At 63.4% G+C, this 21,348-nt stretch overlaps 1 protein-coding gene across 3 annotated transcripts in view; it reads right to left on the reverse strand.

Moving 5' to 3' along the window:
- RASA3 (RAS p21 protein activator 3) overlaps window positions 1-21,348 on the reverse strand; it is an 88,582-nt gene that overhangs the window by 1,806 nt on the left and 65,428 nt on the right. The window contains exons 6-23 of one of the 3 annotated variants that reach the window (XM_033843418.2): window positions 20,561-20,641; window positions 20,259-20,331; window positions 19,599-19,675; window positions 18,751-18,855; window positions 17,525-17,681; window positions 17,081-17,229; window positions 16,427-16,541; window positions 15,658-15,732; window positions 14,938-15,061; window positions 14,415-14,521; window positions 13,548-13,625; window positions 12,116-12,193; window positions 11,584-11,657; window positions 10,678-10,784; window positions 10,241-10,323; window positions 5,370-5,578; window positions 5,131-5,234; window positions 1,500-1,683 (exon numbers count right to left, since the gene is read on the reverse strand). In XM_033843418.2, the coding sequence (XP_033699309.1) occupies window positions 1,500-1,683; window positions 5,131-5,234; window positions 5,370-5,578; window positions 10,241-10,323; window positions 10,678-10,784; window positions 11,584-11,657; window positions 12,116-12,193; window positions 13,548-13,625; window positions 14,415-14,521; window positions 14,938-15,061; window positions 15,658-15,732; window positions 16,427-16,541; window positions 17,081-17,229; window positions 17,525-17,681; window positions 18,751-18,855; window positions 19,599-19,675; window positions 20,259-20,331; window positions 20,561-20,641 (1,980 nt within the window). Of the gene's footprint in view, window positions 1-1,499; window positions 4,573-5,130; window positions 5,235-5,369; window positions 5,579-10,240; window positions 10,324-10,677; window positions 10,785-11,583; window positions 11,658-11,694; window positions 11,733-12,115; window positions 12,194-13,547; window positions 13,626-14,414; window positions 14,522-14,937; window positions 15,062-15,657; window positions 15,733-16,426; window positions 16,542-17,080; window positions 17,230-17,524; window positions 17,682-18,750; window positions 18,856-19,598; window positions 19,676-20,258; window positions 20,332-20,560; window positions 20,642-21,348 lie in introns of those variants that run through there. The other 2 variants (XM_073795465.1, XM_033843419.2) reach the window with 2 other exon arrangements.

Below are 21,348 nucleotides of genomic sequence, written 5' to 3' on the forward strand. Positions count from 1 at the left end.
GCATATGGTATTGTTTTTCTCTTTCTGACTTACTTCACTCTGTATGACAGACTCTAGGTGCATCCACCTCACTACAAATAACTCAATTTCGTTCTTTTTTATGGCTGAGTAATATTCCACTATATATATGTGACACACCTTCTTTACCCATTCATCTGTCAATGGGCATTTAGGTTGCTTCCATGACATGGCTACTGTAAATAGTGCTGCAGTGAACATTGTGGTACATGACCCTTTTGAATTATGGTTTTCTCAGGGTATATGCCCAGTAGTGGGATTGCTGGGTCGTATGGTAGTTCTATTTGTAGTTTTTTAAGGAACCTCCATACTGTTCTCCATAGTGGCTGTATCGATTTACATTCCCACCAACAGTGCAGGAGGGTTCCCTTTTCGCCACACCCTCTCCAGCATTTATTGTTTGTAGATTTTCTGACGGTGGCCGTTCTGACTGCTGTGAGGTGGTACCTCACCGTAGTGGTGAGATCTGCATTTCTCTGTAATAATTAGTGACGCTGAGCACCCTTTCCTGTGTGTGTTGTTCTCATCACCTTTCCCTACCTTTGCTTGTGATGCGTGTTCATCGTAATACGCATGAGAAGTATGGACCAGCAAAGGAAGAAGTTAGCCCAAAACTGCCTGTGGAAGCACAGCCCGTGACCCCGGCCTCAACGTGCGGGGCGCGTGTGCTCATGCGTGGGGAGACCGTGGCCTCCTGGAGTGAGCACCGTGGCGCTGCGCCCTGTTAGCTGATAGACGCTGGCACAGCCGTGAGTCACGGGCTCTGCCGTGTCTAAGAAAAGGCGTTTTTAGACGGTCGGCGTGGGTTCTGACAGAGGGTGTTAAAGGGTCTAGAATGTGACGTGAACGTCTGTGGAGCCGGCAGCAGGCACGGTCGGCATCCCCAGGGGTGCTGGGCACCCTTGCAGCCTGGCCAGAGTCGGGGTCTCTCCCAGAGCCCCCCTTCCCTTCCCAGACCCAAGCCACGTCTTCCCTGGAAGGAAGCAGCCAGCAGGGAGGGGGCTGGGCCCACGCAGGGCTCCCGCCTCAGGTGTCGGGGCGGGCTCTGCCGTGGGTCCGTGGGCTCCAAGTACTCATAGGCTCTCGTCACCCACACCCTTCGTGCAGGAGGAGGGCGCCGCCTGGTTGCCTGCCCGGAGCCGGAGCTGCAGCCCCTGGCACAGAGCGCAGGTGGCCCGGCTGCGCCTGCCCCTCTGCGGCCGACCCCTCCCTCCCAGGATGCGGGGGGCGGGGGGCGGGGGGGGGTCCAGAGCCAGCCTGGAGAGGCAAAACGTGCTTCCCAGGGGCAGGGCCGCTGGCCCACGATGGAAGCCTAATTTCAGAAGCACATGGGTCGCGAGGCGGGAGCAGGAGGCGCCTCTGGGGACCCGGTGCAGAGGGCGCTGGGGGTGAAGCCAGATGGGGGCCCGCCGCGCCCCACAGGCAGGCAGCCCGAGGCGGCCCCTCCCCGGCTCCCCACGCCTCCAAGACCCCGGACTCACTGGCTCCCGTACTTGGTCCTCTTGAACTTGTCCCTTCTGTGCTGGGCGTGCTCCAGCTCCAGGGCCCCGACCCCGGTGATGACCTGCTTCAGCGTCTTGTAGGTCTCCTGGGGGTCGTCGATGACGAACGTGGAGTACTCCTCGCGCTCTGGACCATCGTACACAGACCTGCTCCCGCAGGCCTCTGCAGCATCGGGGGCAGGGGCTGAGGTCAGCTTGGGGCGAGCGGACAGGCTGCCCCCCGAGCGCACGGGAAGGGCCGACCGCTCACGCAAACGCACACGAACCAGAAGCTGCTAAGAGTGGGGCCAACCCTGAACCCCGAAGAAGCCTGCGGCGCCGGAACCACAGACCCGAGGGTCCAACGCCGAGCACGAGGGCCCAACCCCTCTCCAGGGTGACCGGGCTCTGTGCAGCCTGGCCCGGGCTCCCAGACGGCTGCTCCTGGGACGTGCCACGGCAGGGACCTGCAGGGTGCAGGGCGGACGAGAAGCCATCCTCTCGGCCGTCACCTGTCGGCCAGTCTGTGCTAGCAGCTTCTTAGAGCCTCCATCGCCCCACCTGCTCAACAGGTACCTTTCTCATCCGACCACCGCACTCCTGCTGAAGACCACGCTGTGGCCTCCGGGCCCCCCACCTGCCCACAAACACCCGAGCTGCGTCCTGCACTCCAGGGCCACAGAGAGACGGGTGCCCGGCCCAGGTGAGCTGGCAGCAGGCCCCTTCGGCGCGGCCTGTGATGTGCTGCCGGCTCACCGTCACGGAAAGATTTACTGCCTTCACTCCCAACTCAAGGGAAACCTCTTAATTCTTACTGAAAAACCACAAGTCTGTGCAAAGGGAACCTGGGAAGATTCAAAATTTCAAAGGAAATGGGAACATGACGTGAGAAAGACATAAGGGCTGCGCACGCGAGGGATAAAGGGGCAGAGACGCGGGCGGGAGCGCCCAGGGCGCGGTGAGCCGCACTGATGAGTCCCTGGAGCCCGGCTGCCTGCACGTCCCCCCCGAGTCCCCTCTGGCTGTGCCTGCTTGGCCTCGAGCGAGTCCCTCAGGCTCCCGAGCCTCAGTGAACCCTTCTGGGAAACAGGGCAGCTTAGGAGTAGGATGGGAATCACCGAAGGACCACGATCCCACGCGGGGGGCCGGGCGGTGGCAGGGTCGGGACACAGGCAGGGACGCCCAGCCGCCTCAGCTCGGGGGCTGCGTGAACCGCTTCACAGGGGTTGTTCCACACGGCCCCTGGGCCAGCCTGGCGGGTGGGGCCCGTCGCTGCCATTTCCCAGAGGAGGGGGCTGTGTGCCCAGCTGGTCTCGCAGCGGATGCCAAGGCAGCTCTGCACTGAGGCCTGTGCGTCGCGGGGAATCTCCTGCTAGGGCGCCAACGAGTGTGGCTGCAGTGGCGGGAGCTGGGACAGACCCGGGAGGAGGTCCCGGGACCGGGCTGGGGAGCAGCTCTTAATTCGGGGCCCAACGTCAGACGCGAGATTTGTGACTGGACCCAAAACAGACCCGGAGCATCCACGGGGCCGGGCGGCAAGCTCGCCCTCCGCTCCTCTTTGACGGGGCTCCCCAAACCCCGTCTGGGCAACGCTGGAGCGCGTGCTGGGGCCGGCTGGCGGCGGGTACACGTTTCTAAAACGGCCCTAGGAACGAGGAAGAGCACAGGGCAGACGCAGGACAGTGCAAAGGTGGACTTGCTGACCGACAAGGACAGGAGGACAGCAAGCACGGCCCCTGCCGGTGACACTGGGGGGCAGATATCTACGTCGGGAGGACACCCAACAGCCAGGTGACACAGGACACAGAGGCCCTGACAGTGAGCCCAATGTCCGTGCCCCGAGGTGGGAAGGGCGAGACTAAAAGTGCATCCTGGTCCCTTCTAAGGGCAGACGGTGGCCCGTAGCTGATGGGCTGCACCGAGGTGCTGGCTGAGCTGCGGGGGAAGGGGGGGGGAGGGCGAAAAGCCTTCATGCTGATTTAACGGGCTCGCGTGCAGCACGGCTCCGTGTCTGTGGAAGTCACCCCGAGACCTTCCCAGGCCCCCTCGCCATGCCTGCGGGAAGGTGTGCGTGCAGGCTGCCTTCCAGGGCGCAGACGGGGTGGCCGGCCACCATCACCGAGACCTTGGCCGCGTGACCTCGGTCCGGCAGCCCTTCCGCACACGATCCCACCCAGCCCTGCACTGGCCCTGCGCCACCTGCAGCACTGGGCACCGAACTCCAGGGGGACACCGCCGTGAGGGAGGTGGGGGGACAGACTCACAGGCGACCGGGACACAGCCGCCTCCCAGCACGGAAAGGCTGCTGTGCCCGGAGGAGAGGCCTTGGTATGTCGTCAGCCCACGGGCTGAGCGCTCAGGGCAGTTTGACCGACGTAAACGAGGGTCTCAAGGAGATGAGAGCCCCTGACAGCAGAGTATCGGCCTCAAGAAAGTGCTGAGGTTCCAGGCAGAGGCCTGAAGACTGTGGAAAGTGACTCAGTGCTTTGGTGCCTCCGTGAAGTGAGCAGTAAGGCCTCCAATCCGGCTGACCTTCTGTGAACCCTTGTTGTCAAGATCACTGCTATCCTGGGAGGGAGGCTGGGTGTTCAAGACCCCTTTCCATTTGACTGTCCATCCATCTACCCATGCACCCACCCACCCACCCACCCATCCATCCACGCATCCAGCAAACAGGTACTGAGTCCCTCCTGTGTGCTAGGCACTGGGATGAATGACACCTGCCTCTCCTCGCAAGGTCATGTGTGTCGCTGGTGAACAGATCTGAGAGGGCATCATCGTAATGGCAGAGATCAGCACAGGCTGTCCGCAGGGGGGCAGGATAAGCTCGGGAGGGGCCCCCCCAGGACACACGGCGTCAGCCAGATGAGGGGCGCATCGGGGGCAAAGGCACAGGGGTCTGCCGCGTGGTGCCGGGGCAGAGAGGGAGGCGGGGGTCTGGAGAACATGGGCGGGCAGCTGCGTGCTCACCAAGGCATGGCTAAAGTACCCTCCAGGCTGCGGCCCACAACTGACCAGGAGACGAACAGGAAAAGAGTCCAACAGGCTTGTGTCCGGGCACCTTCTGAGGGGGCTGCAGGGCCCACCACAGAATCTCTAACAGCAGCTCTGAGGAGTGCCAGCCCCAGTGCAGGGTCACACAGCTCACCGCCCCCAGCTCGCCTTGCATCTGCCTCTCCTGCTACAGCCCAAGCGCCCCCCTGGTCTCCCGACTTGCCCCACCTACACTGCTTCATTCTGCAGGGCACGGAGAGCAACGGAATGCAGGAAAACACCTGGAGCTGCCGGCAGGGGCACGAGCACACGCACACTCACACACGGGTCCACACACACACACACGTGCACACACACACACGTGCACACGTCCCTCTGGAAAACACACAAGATTGAAACTCCTTGTTTGGAGGCATGGGAGGTTATTAAGACACAGGATCTTCTCAAGAATCTGGCAGTTTCAGAGGCTGCAAGCTAAATTCCATCTTAAAATTATCCATAGAACCTGTTATCTAAGTAACTGCCCCCCAATAGCCACTCAACCTGCAGAACGTTTTCCCCGTCGGCGCCATAAACGATGACACCGCGCGCAGCCCCTGGCGGCCCCCAGGGCTCACCCCCATCCGCCCTGCCTCACCTTGCATCTTCTCGAGTTTGCTCATGTACGAGCTGAAGAGAGAGTAGATGCGCTCGGTCTCTCGGTCCCCGTCGATGTCCAGCTGGATGTTTGCTGGGAGGCCGCTGCCCAGACACCGCGCGAGCGGGCGGAGAGGAGGAGGGGTCAGTTGTGGCGGTGGTCATTTAAAGGTCACTAAACACGGGGGCCCCACCCCGCACTTATCCCCGCCCCGGGCTGGGGTACCAGGCACAACCTACCTGGTGCAGGGGGAGCAGCCGGCGGCCGTGTCCGAGGAGGCCCTGCAGCACAGCCAGTGGCCGTTCAGGTAGGCGGACGGGTGGTAGACGGCCAGGCGCTTCTGGTTGCACTGGCTCACCTTGGTGAGGATGTCGATCCAGGCCTTGGCCTCCACGCAGTTGTTGGCCTGGATGTACAGTGCCCGCTCGGGCTGGATGACCTGGAACATCTGAGGGGCAAGGGCGGGCTCAGGGGGCTCCACGGCAGGGCCTCCTGCCTGAACCGCGAGGGCCACTCTTGTCCACGCCAACCAGCCTGGGGCCGAGTGGGGGCAGAGCGGGGACACAGGAGGCTGCGCGGCTCGGCGGGGTCAGCCCCGGTCACCCGGGCCAGGGCGCTGCCTTTCGGGGGCCTTGGGGTCCCCCTGGAAAAGCAAAGGCGCTGCACCACTTGCACCAGGACACGTGAACTGGGACGTGGCCGTCACACAGACGCGCTGGCTCCTCAGCCTCCTTCGTCTCTGGGCGGGATGGGCTTCGTACAAGACGCCACAGCACACCCTGCCCTCTCTCCCGTCCGCTTCCCCAGACTTGTCTCGGGGCCTTTGCATGTGCTGTTGTCCATCTGAAATGTACTCCCGCTGCAAGACTGACCACTCCAGGGACCCCTCCTTCTTCCAGGCAGAAGTTACTTCCCCCGTGAGGCTTCTCGGAGCCTCCACTGCCTTTCCTATTTATTATTCACTCAACCAACATTCCTGAGTACCAGGCACTGTCCTAGGTCCTGGGGACACAGTGGCCCAAACATAGTTTCTGCTCTCGTGAGCTCCCGGCCAGCAAGAAAGACAAGAGCGAACACAAAGCACGGGGGCTGTGAGGGGGGAGGAGGAGGCCAAAAGGAGGGTCAGGAGGGAGCCCTCGAGACAGACGATCCCCCAGCTGCGATCAGACGGGCGACGCAGAGTTAATTAAGCTCAGTGGGGAAAGCAGGCAGCAGGGGACGGGAGGTGCAAAGGCCCTGGGGGCAGCGAGGGGCAGGTGCTCCCAGCAGACGCAGGCCCGGCTGCACACAGAAGGGCAGGGAGGTCGGCAGCCCTGAGCCCTGGGAGGCTGTCAGGCTGGACTTGGCAGAGGGCATGTGGGAGGCCAGGAGTCGGGACGTCAAAGTCCACGGAGGCCTTCTGCAAGGTGGGGCGGTGTGCCCGGAGGACGAACAGGATTCGAAGGATTCTGGGAGGGGCCTGGGCCCAAGTTCCAGAGTGAACAGCCACGGCTCCCCCCAGCCCCACCCCACCCACACGTGCACCGTCGCACAGGCCTCAGACTGCATGCTCTGTACGTGGCTGCGATCCCCGATGGAGGGAAGGCCCTGGAGGGAGCGCTCTGCTCCGATCGTCCTCACAGGCGGGCCCCTCCGCCAGGGCCCGGCACACCACAGGCCTTCAAAGACGTCTCACAAATGGAAGAGGACGTTGGCCTGGTAGTTAGCGCGTGGAAGCCGCCTCTGGGGAAGGCAGCGGGAAAGCACGGGCCGATGAGAAAAGGATCCTGAAATTGTAGCCCTGACGGAACGAAGCAGCTCACGGCTGCTTCCAGGGTATTTTCCACACTCTGTCCCTCTGTGGTCGTCGGGAAGGCCACCGGCTGAGAGCACAGCATCCCCAGCCCCATCCAGGGGAGGGGTGGGAGGTGCCGTGCAGACACACACGGCAGGACGCTGCCCACCAAGGGGGCAGGTCGAGGGTGCTAACCTCCCTCAGGCCCAGAAACCCGCCCGCACCTGCCACGGGGCCATCTGCGGCCCAAAACATGGCCTCAAGTTGTCCTGGGGCAGGACCAGGCGCCAAGGTCGGGAGCCAGCGCAGGGCGAGCGCAGCTGCCGTCTCCGACCACCCGTCCAGCGAGCAGCCTAACCCTCTGAGGCCGTGGGGCCGGCCTCAGACCAGACGGAGGCCGGACAGACAGACCCAGTGCGGCCGTGGGCACCTACTGAAACCGGAAGCGCAAGGCAGATGGACGCGAGGACGGGGAAGGAGGCTGGCGGCCAGTCGGGTCCCGGGGGCAAGCCCGACTCTTCGGGGGTCCGTGAGCCGGGAGCGCGTGACCCACAGAGACACCGGGGCTCCCGGGGCCCGGAGGGGGCTCGAGGGCAGCAGGGCGGGGTGGCGACGTGAAACACAGGAGGGGAGGCCGGGTCTGTGGCTGCGTGGAGCACGTCCAGGCTCTGGGGCCGCACGGTCTGGGCCGGGCTCTGCCCCCACGCACGGGTGTGAGCTCTGGGTCAGCATCGTGACCCCTCCTCAGGACGGCCATGGGGGGAGACGGCTCTCAGTGACCTCGGGAGAGCGCGGACGCCCAGGGCCTGGACCCCGCTAAGGCCCCCAGCCGCAGCTCTTAAGAGTAAGGGCAGTAATTTGTCTGAACGTTGAAGTGAAGAGCCTTAAACAGGGTTGATCTCCCGAGAACACCTCCCTCCTCCTTAAAGCAAGGTGTCCCTTTGGGCAAAGGATTCCAAATTATTACCCTCGGTTAGGCTTCTGCAGGGTTCTGCCCGACTGGACCTTCCCCCCGAATAAAACATTCCAAGTCAACGCGTCACGAGGGGAATGAACCGCGTGGAGCCTCATCTGCCGTTTGCCTCGCCCGGCAACCACCCCGGGGACTGCCGTCGTCTGCAGCGGAGGGCTTGAAGGGCTGACCGCCCAGCCGCGAGGGTCCCACCTGCTCTGCCTATCTGTGGAAGGGACGTCCCCGCCACCATCACCCTCAGGGAGACCCCGGCCGGTGGGGCCATCCCTCCAACCACTGCAGCCTCAGGACAGGAGGGAGAGCCACAGAGAAGAGGTGCCCAGTCTGGGACGCTGGGGAGCTGCCCGCACTCCTGAGGGAGGCTCCGCCCACGGCCCCTGGGCGTGGCGCCCATGCCGCCAGTCACCCTCGGCGCCGGCCACAGGCTGGGGTCTCTTTAAAGCTGGAAGACTAGGGAAGAATTTGGAGGATTTGAAGTTTTAACTCTTAGTTATTATTTACAGCCCCACCTTCCTTCAAAAAAGACCGCGTGTGACTCATACAAAATATATCTAACGAAACTGAAAAATATAAAAAATATTTAGAAAATTAGGAGCAGAGAAAGAGAAATGGGAACAGACTTGGGAGAAACAGGACCTAAGCGCGCAGATTTTCTAATGAAAACAGACAACCCAGAAAAGCCCTCAGATCGGGCTACGGGCTGGTGGCCTGGGGAGGTGGGACGCAAGGCCATCGCCCCCCAGTGGCCGCGCGAGGCTGCAGGGGACTTCCCCACGAGAGCACCCCTTGGAGAGCAGAGTCGTCCTGGCACCCGGTGGGAACCCCGTGCTCCCCCTCGGAGGGGACAGGAGGGGACACGGCGGTGATGGCGGGGGATGGGCAGGAGTGTTTTCTCCTCCCCAGCGTTCGGAGGTGTTCGGCGACGAGAACTCAGGCACCGTCCCCCCAGCCCCCCTCCACCATGGTGCCCACAGTGTTGGGAAGTGAACGCAAAGCGGGGGTTCCCCAAGCTGTCTGCAAGCACCTGGATGGTCAGCAGAGGCGGACCTCATGGGAGGGTCCCCCAGAGCCTCCGCCCAAAGTCTGGCTTCGAAATGACCAGTGGCAGCTGCTCACTCCTGCCGGTCAGGCCATGCGTGGGCTCCTGCAGACGCGGACACCTCCGTGGGGCCCGACGGCATGGACGGCATGTACCCGGAGGGGGGAGCTACAGGGGCAGCAAAAACCGTGCCATTCCCACGGCCAGATCCGGGCCACGTGAGCACCCACGTGGTCTCACCAATGAGGGGCTCCGGCCTGAATGAAACGGGGCCCTGCGGGGCCGCACAGCCCAAAACACACCAGGGAGAGAGAAAGGCCCTCGGCAGAAGGAAGCGACAGGATGCAGCAAAGGGACAAGAGAAGCAAAAAGCGTGAGGCCGAGCAAGACGGGGCAGAGCTAATGCGTCCAGTGGGGCCACGTGTCCCCGACCGACCCCGGCCACGGGCTGCCAGCCGACCCCGGGCCACATGTCCCCGACCGACCCCTGGCCATGGGCCCCCAGCTGACCCCGGGCCACATGTCCCTGACTCACCCTGGGCCACATGTCCCCGACTGACCCCAGGCCACAGGTCCCCGACCGACCCCGGGCCACGAGTCCCCAACAGACCCCGGGCCATGGGTCCCTGATACAAGTCACCAGCACTTGTGCCACATCCGAGGGAGTCCCTACAAAACGCATCACCTGAAGCTGCCACACTGACCCCCGACACACCCAAACCAAGGGCCGCCTCCAAACACTGGCCTTTTTGCTTCAGAAATGCCGAGGCCACAGAACACAGAGAAAGGCTGAGCAATGTCCCGGATTAAGGAGACAGCAGAGAACCAAGTACCGGTGTTGGCCTGGGACACACAACGGCTTAGAGAATGTCACTGGGCAGCTGGGCGGCGGTTTAGCAGTGACGCTGCGCGCGGGTTGGGTGTCCTGATGCTGGCTGCAGAGTTACATAAAGGATGTCCTTGTTTTTAAGAAACACACTGAAGATACACATGCTTCAGAAGCCATACGCACATGTACACGGAGAGAGACGGGAGGAGGTCGGGGGCTCAGCCAGCCGACAGGACAAGTGCAGACGAGCAACTGCTCGCGGTGAGGGGCTCGCGGTGAGGGGCTGCAGCCCTCACTCTATGTTTGGAGCTTGTAGACGCAAGACTCAATCTAAACCGAAAGTCTTAGAGAAACCCCGCGGGTCCTGCCAACCCAGCGGGCAGGGTCGGGCTCTCTGCCCCGCGGCAGCGCCTTGCGGCTGCCAGCTCACAAGGGTCTGGGAGCAGGTGCGGGACGCGGACGGCGGCGAGGTCGAGGGGATGGGGTGGCACTCACGTTCTTCATCTTGAAGGACTCCTCTTCCAGAGGCTCCACCGCCAGGATATTCTCGATGGGGATGCTGTAGAGAGGCGGGTCCCCTGTGGCAGAGTGTGCCCGTGAGCTGCCAGGAGGGGCCGGTCTCCCCTCGAAGGCAGGTGACGCCGGCCTCACGCGCTCAGCCCCCACAGGACCCGGGTCCCTGAGAAGCCAACCCCACGTTTCCATGGGGACATCCTGTGATCTAGATCAGAGCCACCCACGCAGGACAAGAGCGTCCACCCCGAGACCCTGCTCTCCACGATGCCCAGGCCGCCCTCTCGGTGCCCGCCTCCCGGGTAAGGACCCGCCCACCCCAGAAAAGCGACCGGTACCGCCACGGGGGCTGAGGCAAGGCTCTGGTCCCTCGGAATACACTATGTGAGAACAAATAAAAAGCGCACTGTTCTTGGTACCTTTGCTTTTCTGGTAGGTAAATTCATGGTTTGTCAGGCGAAACCATCTCTTCTTAAAATTCTTCATCCCAAAGCGTTTTCGCCCTTGTGCTCTCTTAATCATGAACCTGTCGTGAACGGCACAGGCTGGTGGGTGAGCGGCTTAGGGCGGGGTGCATGTCCCCCCTGCCCGCCAGCTCCGGCAGCCCAAAGTCACAAAGTCAAAGCCTGCAGAATCACAACAGGTCGCCGCTGCCGTACCTGTGGTACTCGAAGCAGACTGTGGGATTTCAGTATCTCATAATTTTATTTCCAAGGGACAGGATTTAAAAATCAAAAGGCAAAGGTCTCTACTTTGGAAAAGTTTAGCTCCTGTGCTGGTGTCAACTTCAAGTTACAAGCTGGTGATGACCACGGGTCTATCTGAGCTCCAGCAAAGGGCACCCCCCTCACCCCCACCCTGAAAACATGGGCAAGAGATGCTCCCACAGTGCCGGCGGCAGGCTCCCAGCCCGCAGGTGTGCTCTGGGAGCAAAGACGGGAGGCGAGAGGCAGCTGCTCTCCGCTGCGTCCTGTATTCTGAGCCCCTGACGGGGGGCACTTCTGAGCGAGGGGCTGATGGAGGGCAGGGGGGCCTTGGACTCGGGTGAGGGGGCCACCCGGGCAGAAGCCTCTGATTATCTGGGGGCTGTTCAGTCTCCCCCGCCTTCAAACTCCACTCCCAGATGGGCATTCCTCCACTTGCAGCCTCAGCAGAGAACAGGCACAGGACTGAAGACACGCCGTGGCGCAGCCCTGGGGCATCTCTCCCAGACGGACCAAGGCCCCAGACGGGTCTGGATGCCCTCTGGCCCCGCGGGCAGGGATGCCTGCTTGGCGCTGAGCCAGCCTGGGAGCCCCACCCTGCCTCTCTCCCGCCAGCCCTACCCTTCCTTAAGCAGGATGGGCTGCTGCACACTCTTGGGGTCTCTTCTCCCGGAGGACGAGATCAAATCTAAGAACTGAAGTGGAAAGAAACCGGATGGTTAAAAGGCAAACCTTCGTAGGAACAGTGCCTGGGTGCCCTGCATCTCCTTCTGGAACCAGAGGAGAGAGGAGACTCTGAGAAGCAAGTTGTCGGGCGAGGGTCCCTCTGAGAGGACCATGGGGTCTTGACTCTGTTGAGACTGAGCCGCTTCCAGCCCTAGCTGAATCCCGGCCCCTCCCGGGAAGGGCTGGCCGCACCCACAGCTGTTACTGCTCCTGAGAGGCCGCCAGGCCTCAGGTAACACCTGGAGGTCCACCTGCTCCCCTCGTGGAGCTGGAAGCCATCGCGGATCCCCTCCCTGGCCCCCGCCCCGGGTTTTGCCCCCACGGGGCCTCCCCGCTCAGTTCAACCACCCACGACCGTCCGGATCCCTCCCACCGAGTCAGCCGCCTCTGCTGCCGCGAGTCTGCGTTCATCGACGCCGATGCTTACATTTTTCACTGCATCAGCGTACTTCTGCTCGTTGAAAAATTCATAGAATGCAGCCATGTAGGATTCCTTAAAGCTGGCCTAAAATGAAACAGGTCACTTAATGGAGGCCTAAGGTCTCCCGGCCCGAACCTGAAAGATCTGGAGTGCGGCCACGGGCGCTGAACAGCAAAACACGCAGGGGTGGATGCTGTCCCGGGTGCCGAGTACCCCGGCCCCAGTCGCAGGGAGGGGCCCCAGCCGCAGGGCGGATTCCACGCAAGCCGTGTTCAAAACGCGAACCGCACGGGGTCCTTGGTGAGATCTGCGTCATGCACGACTCAACAGCTTTTGCGGGCGCGTGGCTCCCAGACGCGGTTGCTGGGACGGGAGGGGTCCTCACCTCCAGGAGCTGGGGCAGCGGCAAGAGGGACCCGGGGGGACCTGTGTCCGCATGACGGCACTTTGCTACCCTGGGTGTGAAAACGAGCGAGTCTGTGCAGACCTCAGCCCAGCAGGTGCCTGTTTATCTGGGCTTCCAGCCGACAAACGCTGGGGCTGACGGATGGAGGAGAGCGTTGGCCCACGGCTTTGTGTCCCTCGGATTCAGAGAAAGCCGAACGTTTGCCCTGCAGGGGGCTGCTTGTCTGCAGTGCTGAGAGCCTGGGTCACTCCGCCCCACAAAGAACAGAATGGGGAGAGCTGGGGTGATCCTGTAGGTCATGGCTCAACCCTTTCCAGACAGAGCCTGACAGGCCCGTCCCTGAGGAACAGGCCACGTCACCGCCTGTGTGCGGGGAACCCAGAGCCCACACTGCTGCTGCTGTCACGGGGTGGACCCCCGGGGCCCTGGCACGTCATCAGTCTCCAGGACGCCCCCGTGAAGGGGAGACGCAGATTTGTCACCAAATGGGGTAAAATGAGCTCAGACCCAGGGAAGGAGGGGCTCTCGCTGGCCCCACGTAGACGAGCCCTCGGTCACCAGGCAGCACCCCGACTTCCTTAAGGTGCTCAGGCCGAGGACGCCCGGCTGTGTGGCAGGGCTACGCAGTCCCTAGAGCCAAGGGGACATGGTTTGTGGATCCAGACATGGCAGCGGGAGTGTTAGCTGCCCACGGGGGACGCACAGGGGACGGTCACTGACCACAGGGGACATCACCGCCCACAGGGGATGGTCATCGCCCACAGGGGACGGTCACCGCCCACAGGGGATGGTCACTGCCCACAGGGGACGCCTCCGCCCACAGGGGACAGTCATCGCCCACGGGGGACAGTCATCGCCCACAGGGGACGGTCACCACCCACAGGGGACGGTCACCGCCCACGGGGGACGCCTCCACGCGGTGAGCCCCCCCCCCCCCACGGCCCGCGGGGACTCTGGGCAATGCCTGCTCCTCGTCCTACTACTCCTTCCTCCTCCTTCATGTTGAAAAGAGAACTCAAGTCAGTGACTCACGGACTTGGACTTGGACAGGCTGCCGAGAGTCTGAATGGTCTTTGAGACAAGCGTCAGCGTCCTCGATGTCTGCGGGTCCTGCCGGAGACGGGAAGGGGACGGTCTCACAGTTGAGTCGTGAATGAGCCCAGAACCGCCGCCGACAGAACGAACGACACCCCTAACAGCTGCACGGAGCGAGCGTCGTCCGTGAGTGAGCAGGTGAACCGCTGGCGCTGGAGTCGGAGGTCCCTGTGGGCCCTCCAACCCAGGTGGCTGCGAGCTGCTGACATGCGGGCTCTCGGGCCACCCCTGACCCCAGACCCCACGTTTCCAGCAAAGGAGCGGATCCCCCTGGCGACCCTGGGCCTGAGTCTCCGGGGAACCCAGCCTGGGGGCCTCTCACCCTCCACACGGTTCGCAGGCTTAATTTAAAACCAGCAAAACCAGGAATGGGCCCATCACCCTGGGCTTTCCGCCTGGCACTGTGGCCCCCTGGCACTCTCTCTGCAAGGGCTCGGGCCTCGGGCCTTTTCACGGTGGGAGCTCAGAAATCATCTGCGGACCACATGGCCTGAATGATGACTGATATCCACGCTCCGTCCTCCTGTGTGTGGGCAGTGGGTAACGTCATAACAAAAGCCCAGAGGAAGCCCTGGTCACACCATCCAGCGGTTTTAACAACACAACTTTGATTAGAACGTCTTGAAACCTTCCTGAGACAAAGACGTAAGGGCATGTGCACGTCCACAACCCAGCCACCACCTGGGGCTACCTCTGCACCTCCCCGGCTCGGCTCACGGGAGCTGCCCCGGCCACCTGCTGGCCCAGGGGGCCGGACGGTCAGGAGGTCCGGTTGACTAGTTTCCGGGACAGGGGCTCACTTACCGTGTGGTGGGGTGTGAGCTGGAAGAGGTTGGGGGACAGGATGGCTGGAGCAAAGAACCTCAGGAAGATGAAGCTGCTGACGGCCGTGTACCTCACGTCCAGGTCATCTGTGGCCAGGACACAGAGACAGGACTCACCGGGGCTGCTGGAGCCGCAGGGAATAACCGGGGGCAGGAAGAAACTGGGAACCACTGGGACAGAGCTCGGCTGTGGCCTCCGGGTGGGGCTGGGGCCCAACTCACACAGGGGCGAGTGCAGACAGGAGCCAGGGGCCCTGCCCGCCGTGCAGCCCCCATGCTGGTGCCTGACGCTGCCCACTGGCTACGGGGTCAGAACCCTCGCTACGGGGCCCTGAGCGTCCGTCTCTGCCTGGAGGCCTCCGTCCAGTGAGGGGTGCGGGTGTCCCCACGGTGTGGGGGTCAGAACCCTCGTTACGGGGCCCTGAACGTCCGTCTCTGCCTGGAGGCCTCCGTCCAGTGAGGGGTGCGGGTGTCCCCACGGTGTGGGCGCCACGAGCACTCGCCTTGGAAGCGCTTGGCGGCCGCTTCTCGCAGGGAGAAGAAGATGTCACACATGACGGTGGGGCAGCTCAGCCCCGACGTGGTGATGACGCTGAAGACGCGGTCCACGTACTGCCGTAGGTTCTCCTGCAAGGGGGGGGCTCAGCCGTCTGCTCCAGACTCCCCTGGGCTGCCGTGCCCCGCGGCCGCCAGGAGGGGCAAGGGCGAGGCTGGGGTCCCAGAGCAGCAAAGACAGACTTCCCGCCGTGGGCCAGGAGCAGCACGCTGCAATCACAGTGACCCACGCAACCAGCCAGGGGCGCGGGTGGAGGGAGCACGCTGTGTGCCCACATCGACCGGCAGCCTAGAGGCCGTGCCCGCGGCGACGTGGCCTCCCGAGCGCCAGGACCGGGCTCTGCTCTTTAGAGGCAAAGACTTGGCGGAAAGATGGAAACAGGGACTTGGCTGTTTTAAAAACTGGGGCAGAGCTCCAGGAGCAGCCACAGGTGGCCCAGGCTGGGGAGCCGCGTTTGCTGAGCTGAGGGAGACGCCCCCAACCATGGAGGCTCCCGGGTATGGGTGGCGGGAGGCGCAGGCCGGGCACAGAGCAGGGGAGGTGGTGGCTGACGCCGGGGGCGGGGGGGGGGGTGGTCCCCCGAGGCCGCTGCAGCTCAGGCGCCTGCCACCGCCCACCATCCGGGGGTCGCAGCGTCCAAGGCGCTGGAGGGCGAGCCGGGCCTCACCGTGTTGCTCTCCAGGCTCTCACCGTCCTTCAGCCTCACGGGGTCGATCTCACAGGACTTGTGACTCTGGCAGATCTGCGGAGAGCGTTGGAGACACGCAGTGCGTGAGCCGAGCCTGGAGCCCAGGTGGGCGGGGTCACGGCGGGCGAGGCGGGCCTGGGCCAGGAGGGGCAGCTTGAGGCCTGGCCTAGGCGGGGCGGTCCTTCTCGAGACTGCAGCGCGGCGGCTGACACGGGATGAGGCTTCACCAGCTTATTAACGTTTTACCTCAAAGTGCTCTCAGGGTTTGGCTCACAGATCAAACCAGAATCTACTCTCAATTCCCTCAAAGGACCGCAAGGACCGCAAAGGACCTGCTTTTTGGTGAAACTGTTCTGGGGGAAACACCCCCTCCCAGGAAGGTGTCAGTAAGAGATGGAGGGTCACTCCTCCCAGGGTGTCTGACCGGGGCAGGGGTTTGGGGTGGGGGGGACAGCAGCAGGGCTGTCTCTCTGGCCTCGTGGATTCGGGGGAGGAGGCGTCCTCGGAAGAACCAGTTTTTCTCTTGCGTGTCATTCTGTCTTAGCGGAATGATGGACTTGCTTAAGTATTTTTCTAATTTGAGAAAACAAGGAAGCTTCTGGGATGCTCAGAAGGTCCCCTTGGGAAGCCGGAGAGAAGCTGACATGGAAGCCACAGTTCTGGGCTTAGGCGGGGCCCGGGGCTGCGGGCTCTGTGTCACCTGCCCTTCCCTCGGGACTCTCTGGCCCGCCAGCAGCGCCCCCCTCACCTCCTCTATGGTGGGCTTCAGGGTGACGTGCAGGTAGTGCATCCCCGCCAGCTTCATCGTCTCGTCGATGCACTTGGACGTTAGCGAGTTTCCTCGGAAGATGGTATTGGGATCCCTGGAAAACAGTGTCGGATAGGGAGGCATCCAGGGGGCAGGGAGGCCACCTGACCGAAGCCTCGCAGTGGGGCCTGAGCCCTGGGCCTGCCTGCCGTGTAACAAACCCACCGCGGCCACCGCCGGGTCCCCAGGGCGCAGCAGCCGTGCGCCCCCCACCCTGCGCTTTGAGGGCCTCCTCCGCTCCTCAGGGCCTGGGGTCAGCACGGGAGGCGAGGCCCAACGACACCTCCAGCAGGGCACGCTCTGGATCCTTCTGAGCCAACGGTCCCAGGGAGCCACTCCCAGCAGAACCCACCTCCCCGGAAGGCCCGCGGGCCCAGCCTCAGGAACGGAGCCGCCCCCGAGGCACCCGGTGCCCCGCTCACCGCTCCGTGCCACGTGCCTCCCAGTTCCCAGGAGAAAAGGCGCATTTTTAGAAGCGCAAGTGTGTCTCTGAAGGAACCCTGACCGTGTGGCTTCCTCTGGCTGCCCGGACCCCCGTCCAGCCCCTGAACAGGCCGGACCCCCGGAGGGTCTCGGGGCGCGCTTGGCACTCACTGGGTCCTCTGGACCTCGGCACTGGCGATGGCACTGATGAAGGGCACCACCCGGCCGTAGTGCAGGAAGAGCCGCACCAGCGGGACGGCCGCCTCCTGCTTCTCCCTGCAGACCTCGCCCAGGATGTGGGCCGCAGACGCTGAGACGGGCTGGGGAGACAGGGCATGAAGGAGGCGAGCCCCAGGCCCAGCCCCCCACTTTGCGTGCGCCCGGCGGGTCTGCGCCTCCCCCCCGCACCCCCACACAGCACCGGGGCCAGTGAGCAGAGGGCCATGACCCTGGGGTCACTGTCAGACAGAGCGCCAGGCGTGGGCCATGCCGGGTGCTGTGGCTCTCGCTGCGGGGGACGTGAGGGCTCCCTTCCCCAGCAGAGGGAGGCCCAGATGGTCCCAAGCGCACGGCAGGCCCAAGGTGGGGGCTACGGTGCGCGAGCCACGCGGGTACCTCCGCGTCCGCCGACCGCAGAAGCAGGTCCCGCAGGGGGCTGTAGTAGTCGGAGGAGAAGACGTGGTCTTCCGTGTAAACCACGTTCAAGCGCAGCGACCCCAGGTCTTCCGGCTTCAGGCTCTTACTGCCGTTGTCCCGGGGCTGAAGGAAGTACCTGGTGCAGGACACGCAGACAAACGAGGCAGTCTGAGGCAGCAGCTCCCCCAGGGACCCCGCTTGGGTGGTCCTCCCGTCACAGGCAAGGGGACTCGGGAGATTCTGCAGGACACCCTGCTTAAGTCCCTCTGCCTCAGTGGCCCCAACCTGACACCCCCGCAGGGTCCCTGCACCTGGGGGGGTCCCCCATCTGATACCCCCGCAGGGTCCCTGCACCTGGGGGGTCCACCATCTGATCCCCCCGCAGGGTCCCTGCACCTGGGGGGTCCCCCATCTGACACCCCCGCAGGGTCCCTGCACCTGGGGGTCCCCCACATTGTGTACTTCGCGCTGGTCACACTGAGCCACAGACTCAGACGCTGGGGTGGGGGGAACAGGTAGGACAGGGGAGGGGGTCACGAGCAGTTTAGGAAACTGCGGTGAAATAATTTACCCCTGAAGACTGACACCCGACAGCGGCCAGCCCTGAGCAGAGCCCGGGTGGAATCACCCTAAGTGCACGCCGGGGGCTGGGCTTGTGCTGCAGGGCGGGCGGCCCCGGGCACACAGGCACCCAGCGGTCCTCCTGACGGAGGCGCAGCCGGCTGCTCTGAGCGCACGTGCCGGGCGGCGCACTGCGGGCTGAGGCACTGGCCACTGGGGCCGCCCGGCACAGCCCCGTCACGAGGCCAGGCTGCTGGCTGAGCAGGGTCGCCTGGGGCACTGAATCGAGAATTCCAGTTTCCCCAGGGCACAACCCAAATTTTACCCACCCGGGTCTGCAGGCGTTCAGGGCTCTGCTGTGTGGCGTGGGGTGCGGGCACCTGCCCCGCCCAAGCGTCTGCTGCGGGGCCGTGGGGAGTGAAGCCAGCCTGGGGCCGGAGCGGCCGAGACTGGCACCTGCTCCCTGTCACGCGATGTGACCTGGAAGCCCTGGTGAAAGGGAACCGGGCGCCCTGGAGACCAGGGAGGGAGACGGGGCGCAGGACGGTGGTCTCCGGGACACGCGAGGGCTTTGAGTGCGGCGGGCACGGCTGGCACGGCCCCCTTCCGTGCGGAGGCCGCTGCGGGGCCCCGGGTGCCCTCACCAGGCCTCGTGGGGGCTGGACTGCCGCAGCACCTTTAGCGGGACCCTCAGCTCCCCCAGAAACTCGTCCCCAAACTTCAGGTTGCTGGCGTTCCAGAGGTCCACCCTAGAAAACAGCAGTTATGCGGGGTCTCTTACCTGGCGGCGAGGAGGGGCGGGGTCCCTGCGCCCCCGAGCTCTCCCCAGAGAACCCGGGGCAGGACGGGACGGGGCATGAAGGCCACGCTGAGCACAGCTGGAGCATGAGGTCGGGCAGTTCAGGCCCTTGGAGGGACAAGCCCGCCTGCCCGGAGCCCCACCCCCATGCCTGTCACTGCTCGAGGCCGGGCTTGCGGGAGGGACCCGATTCTGCCCCCTCTGAGCTTCCGAACCTCAGGCGCCTCGGGAAACCCTGACCCACAGGAAAGCGGATTTTAAGTGATGTCAAATCCGGAGAATCCCTAGGGTTCTCGTGAGCAGGGCCCATCGGACCTAATGCGGTCACCCCAGCCTCAGGCTCATGACCTGTCCCTGACATGGGGGCGGTGCTGCGGCCAGCGCGGCAAGAGGGCTGGTGAGTCCCCCAGCGGACGCTGCGACCTGGCACAGCGAGGCCCCCCACAGCAGCGGGACCGCGAGCCAGGCCGGGCCTTGCACACGCAGAGGGGCTCGGAGCCTCCGCCCTTCAAGCCGGCGGAAGATACTGCAAAGCGAACACACGCCACCTTTGCCCTTTCGCCACCACCCAACATCCTCGCGTTAAAATAATCCAGAAAACGGAAGTTCCTTTCCATCCACTCCCCAGTGTTGGAGGAAGTCAGGCCGCCCCGCCGAGCCGGAGCCTCGACCCCGAGCGCCTCCCGCGCTCACCGGATTTCCAGCTTGTCCACGTCCTCGTCCTCGAAGTCGAAGTGGGACTTGCGGTTGTAGCTGCAGGGCCTGGTCACCTGGGGGCCGGAGGGAGAGCGTCAGGCCTCTGCTGCCCCTGGCTGCCCGTTCTCCCTGCACTGGGAGCCAGGCCCCCTCGCGCTCATCTGTGCCGGCCCTTGCGGGGCGAGAACGGCCACCTGCGCGTCACCGGGGCCGCGGCCCCCACGCCGCCGTCCTGCTGGTGGTTCGCGTTCTGAGGGGCAGCCGGGGGCTCTCATCTGCATGCACTTCCCCTTCTGCCTTAAGACCCTCACTACTTCCGGTGAAACAAGCCTCCCTCCACTGCTCAGGGAAGACTGGGTGGGGCGGGCAAAACGCAAGAAACCCCAAACCAAACCAACCAAACAAAAAATCAACGTCTTGATAATCTGGCAAGTATTAATCTGTCAGCATTCAACTCAAAACCGGGTCATGCTGGAAGCAACAAACAGCCTTTCTGCCCAGGGAAGGAAGGACAGTTCCTAGGAATTCGAGCTGCAGGGCAGGAGGGGGTCTTCACGTGGGGGGACAGCACCCCAGAACTCTCAGAAGCGACTGGTCTTTGTGCCAAAGACCCTGGGGTATGCGCTTCAACTGCATTTGTGCCACTGAAACACCAACCTCAAAGTAAAACACTTCGTCAAACTGGGGGTTGTTTGTCTTCTTTTTCACTTTTGTCTTCTTTGCTTCCGACCTGTAATCGAGGGGGAAAGATCGGGGTGGAAAACAAACACTGTTGACGCCGAATCTCTCCTCTGCGGCTGGGCCACCCAGCACGCACGTCACGTGGCCTACGGGCGTGTCTGTTTGTCTCTAACCCCAGATGGTATGCAAATCAGGGCCCTTTACTGAGCCAAAGATACCCCACGGGGTGGGGGGGGGATCCGACCTCACCCTCCCCCCCCAGCCGAGGCTGTACTTGCCTGCACGGTCCCGCCAGCGTCACCGTGGCGTAGGGGTCACACTGCCCATTCACGATGGGGAGGCCCTGGCACTCGAGGATGCTGAGGAAAGAAGTGGGAGGTCAGGAGGGGACCCAAGGCCAGCGGGCCATCTCTCGAGGCCACCCTGGGGTCCGGGAGGGCAGCTGTCTCAACAGCTCTCAGGCCAAAAGCTCTGAGTCCCTGCAAAGTGCTTCCCAGGGGCTCCCGTCTAATAAACAGAGATGGACGCGCTGGTCAGCAGTCATGAGACATCTGGAGGCAGGAGAAGGTGTGCGTGCAACCAGGGAAAAGGGAAAAGCAGCCCGGCTGCGGAGGACACGTTGCTGGTGTCGACTGCAAAAAAACGCACAACAAATAATGTTGAGACTTGTTTTATTTGGTGGACTTTCTGAGGATTCAAGCCCGGGACGCAGCCTCTCAGAAGGCTCGGAGGGACTCCGCTGAAGAAGTCGGGGGGAAGCCAGGATATACAGGAGCTTCTGCAACAAAGACCAGGTAGTCGGAACATCAAAAGATTACTGTTAATGAAAGAAAACCCGACATCTCCAGTTAAGGAATGTAGCGCTTCTCTATGTGCGGTGAGGTACGGGAGTCTGGGCTCACTGGAATCGTTCCTTTGACGTGCACCTCAGCTCTCTGGGGCCGCGTCCTGTGCTTTCCCAGCCGGAGTCCCCTCAGGGGCGCCGTGGAGGCAGCTGCAGTGGCTGCAGGCTTGGGGGCCGCAACACCCTGCCTCCTGATCCCGCAGCTGACATTCTTCGTCCACA

The sequence above is a fragment of the Tursiops truncatus genome, chromosome 18 (genome assembly GCF_011762595.2).
Source record: "Tursiops truncatus isolate mTurTru1 chromosome 18, mTurTru1.mat.Y, whole genome shotgun sequence".
Classification (NCBI taxonomy): domain Eukaryota; kingdom Metazoa; phylum Chordata; class Mammalia; order Artiodactyla; family Delphinidae; genus Tursiops; species Tursiops truncatus.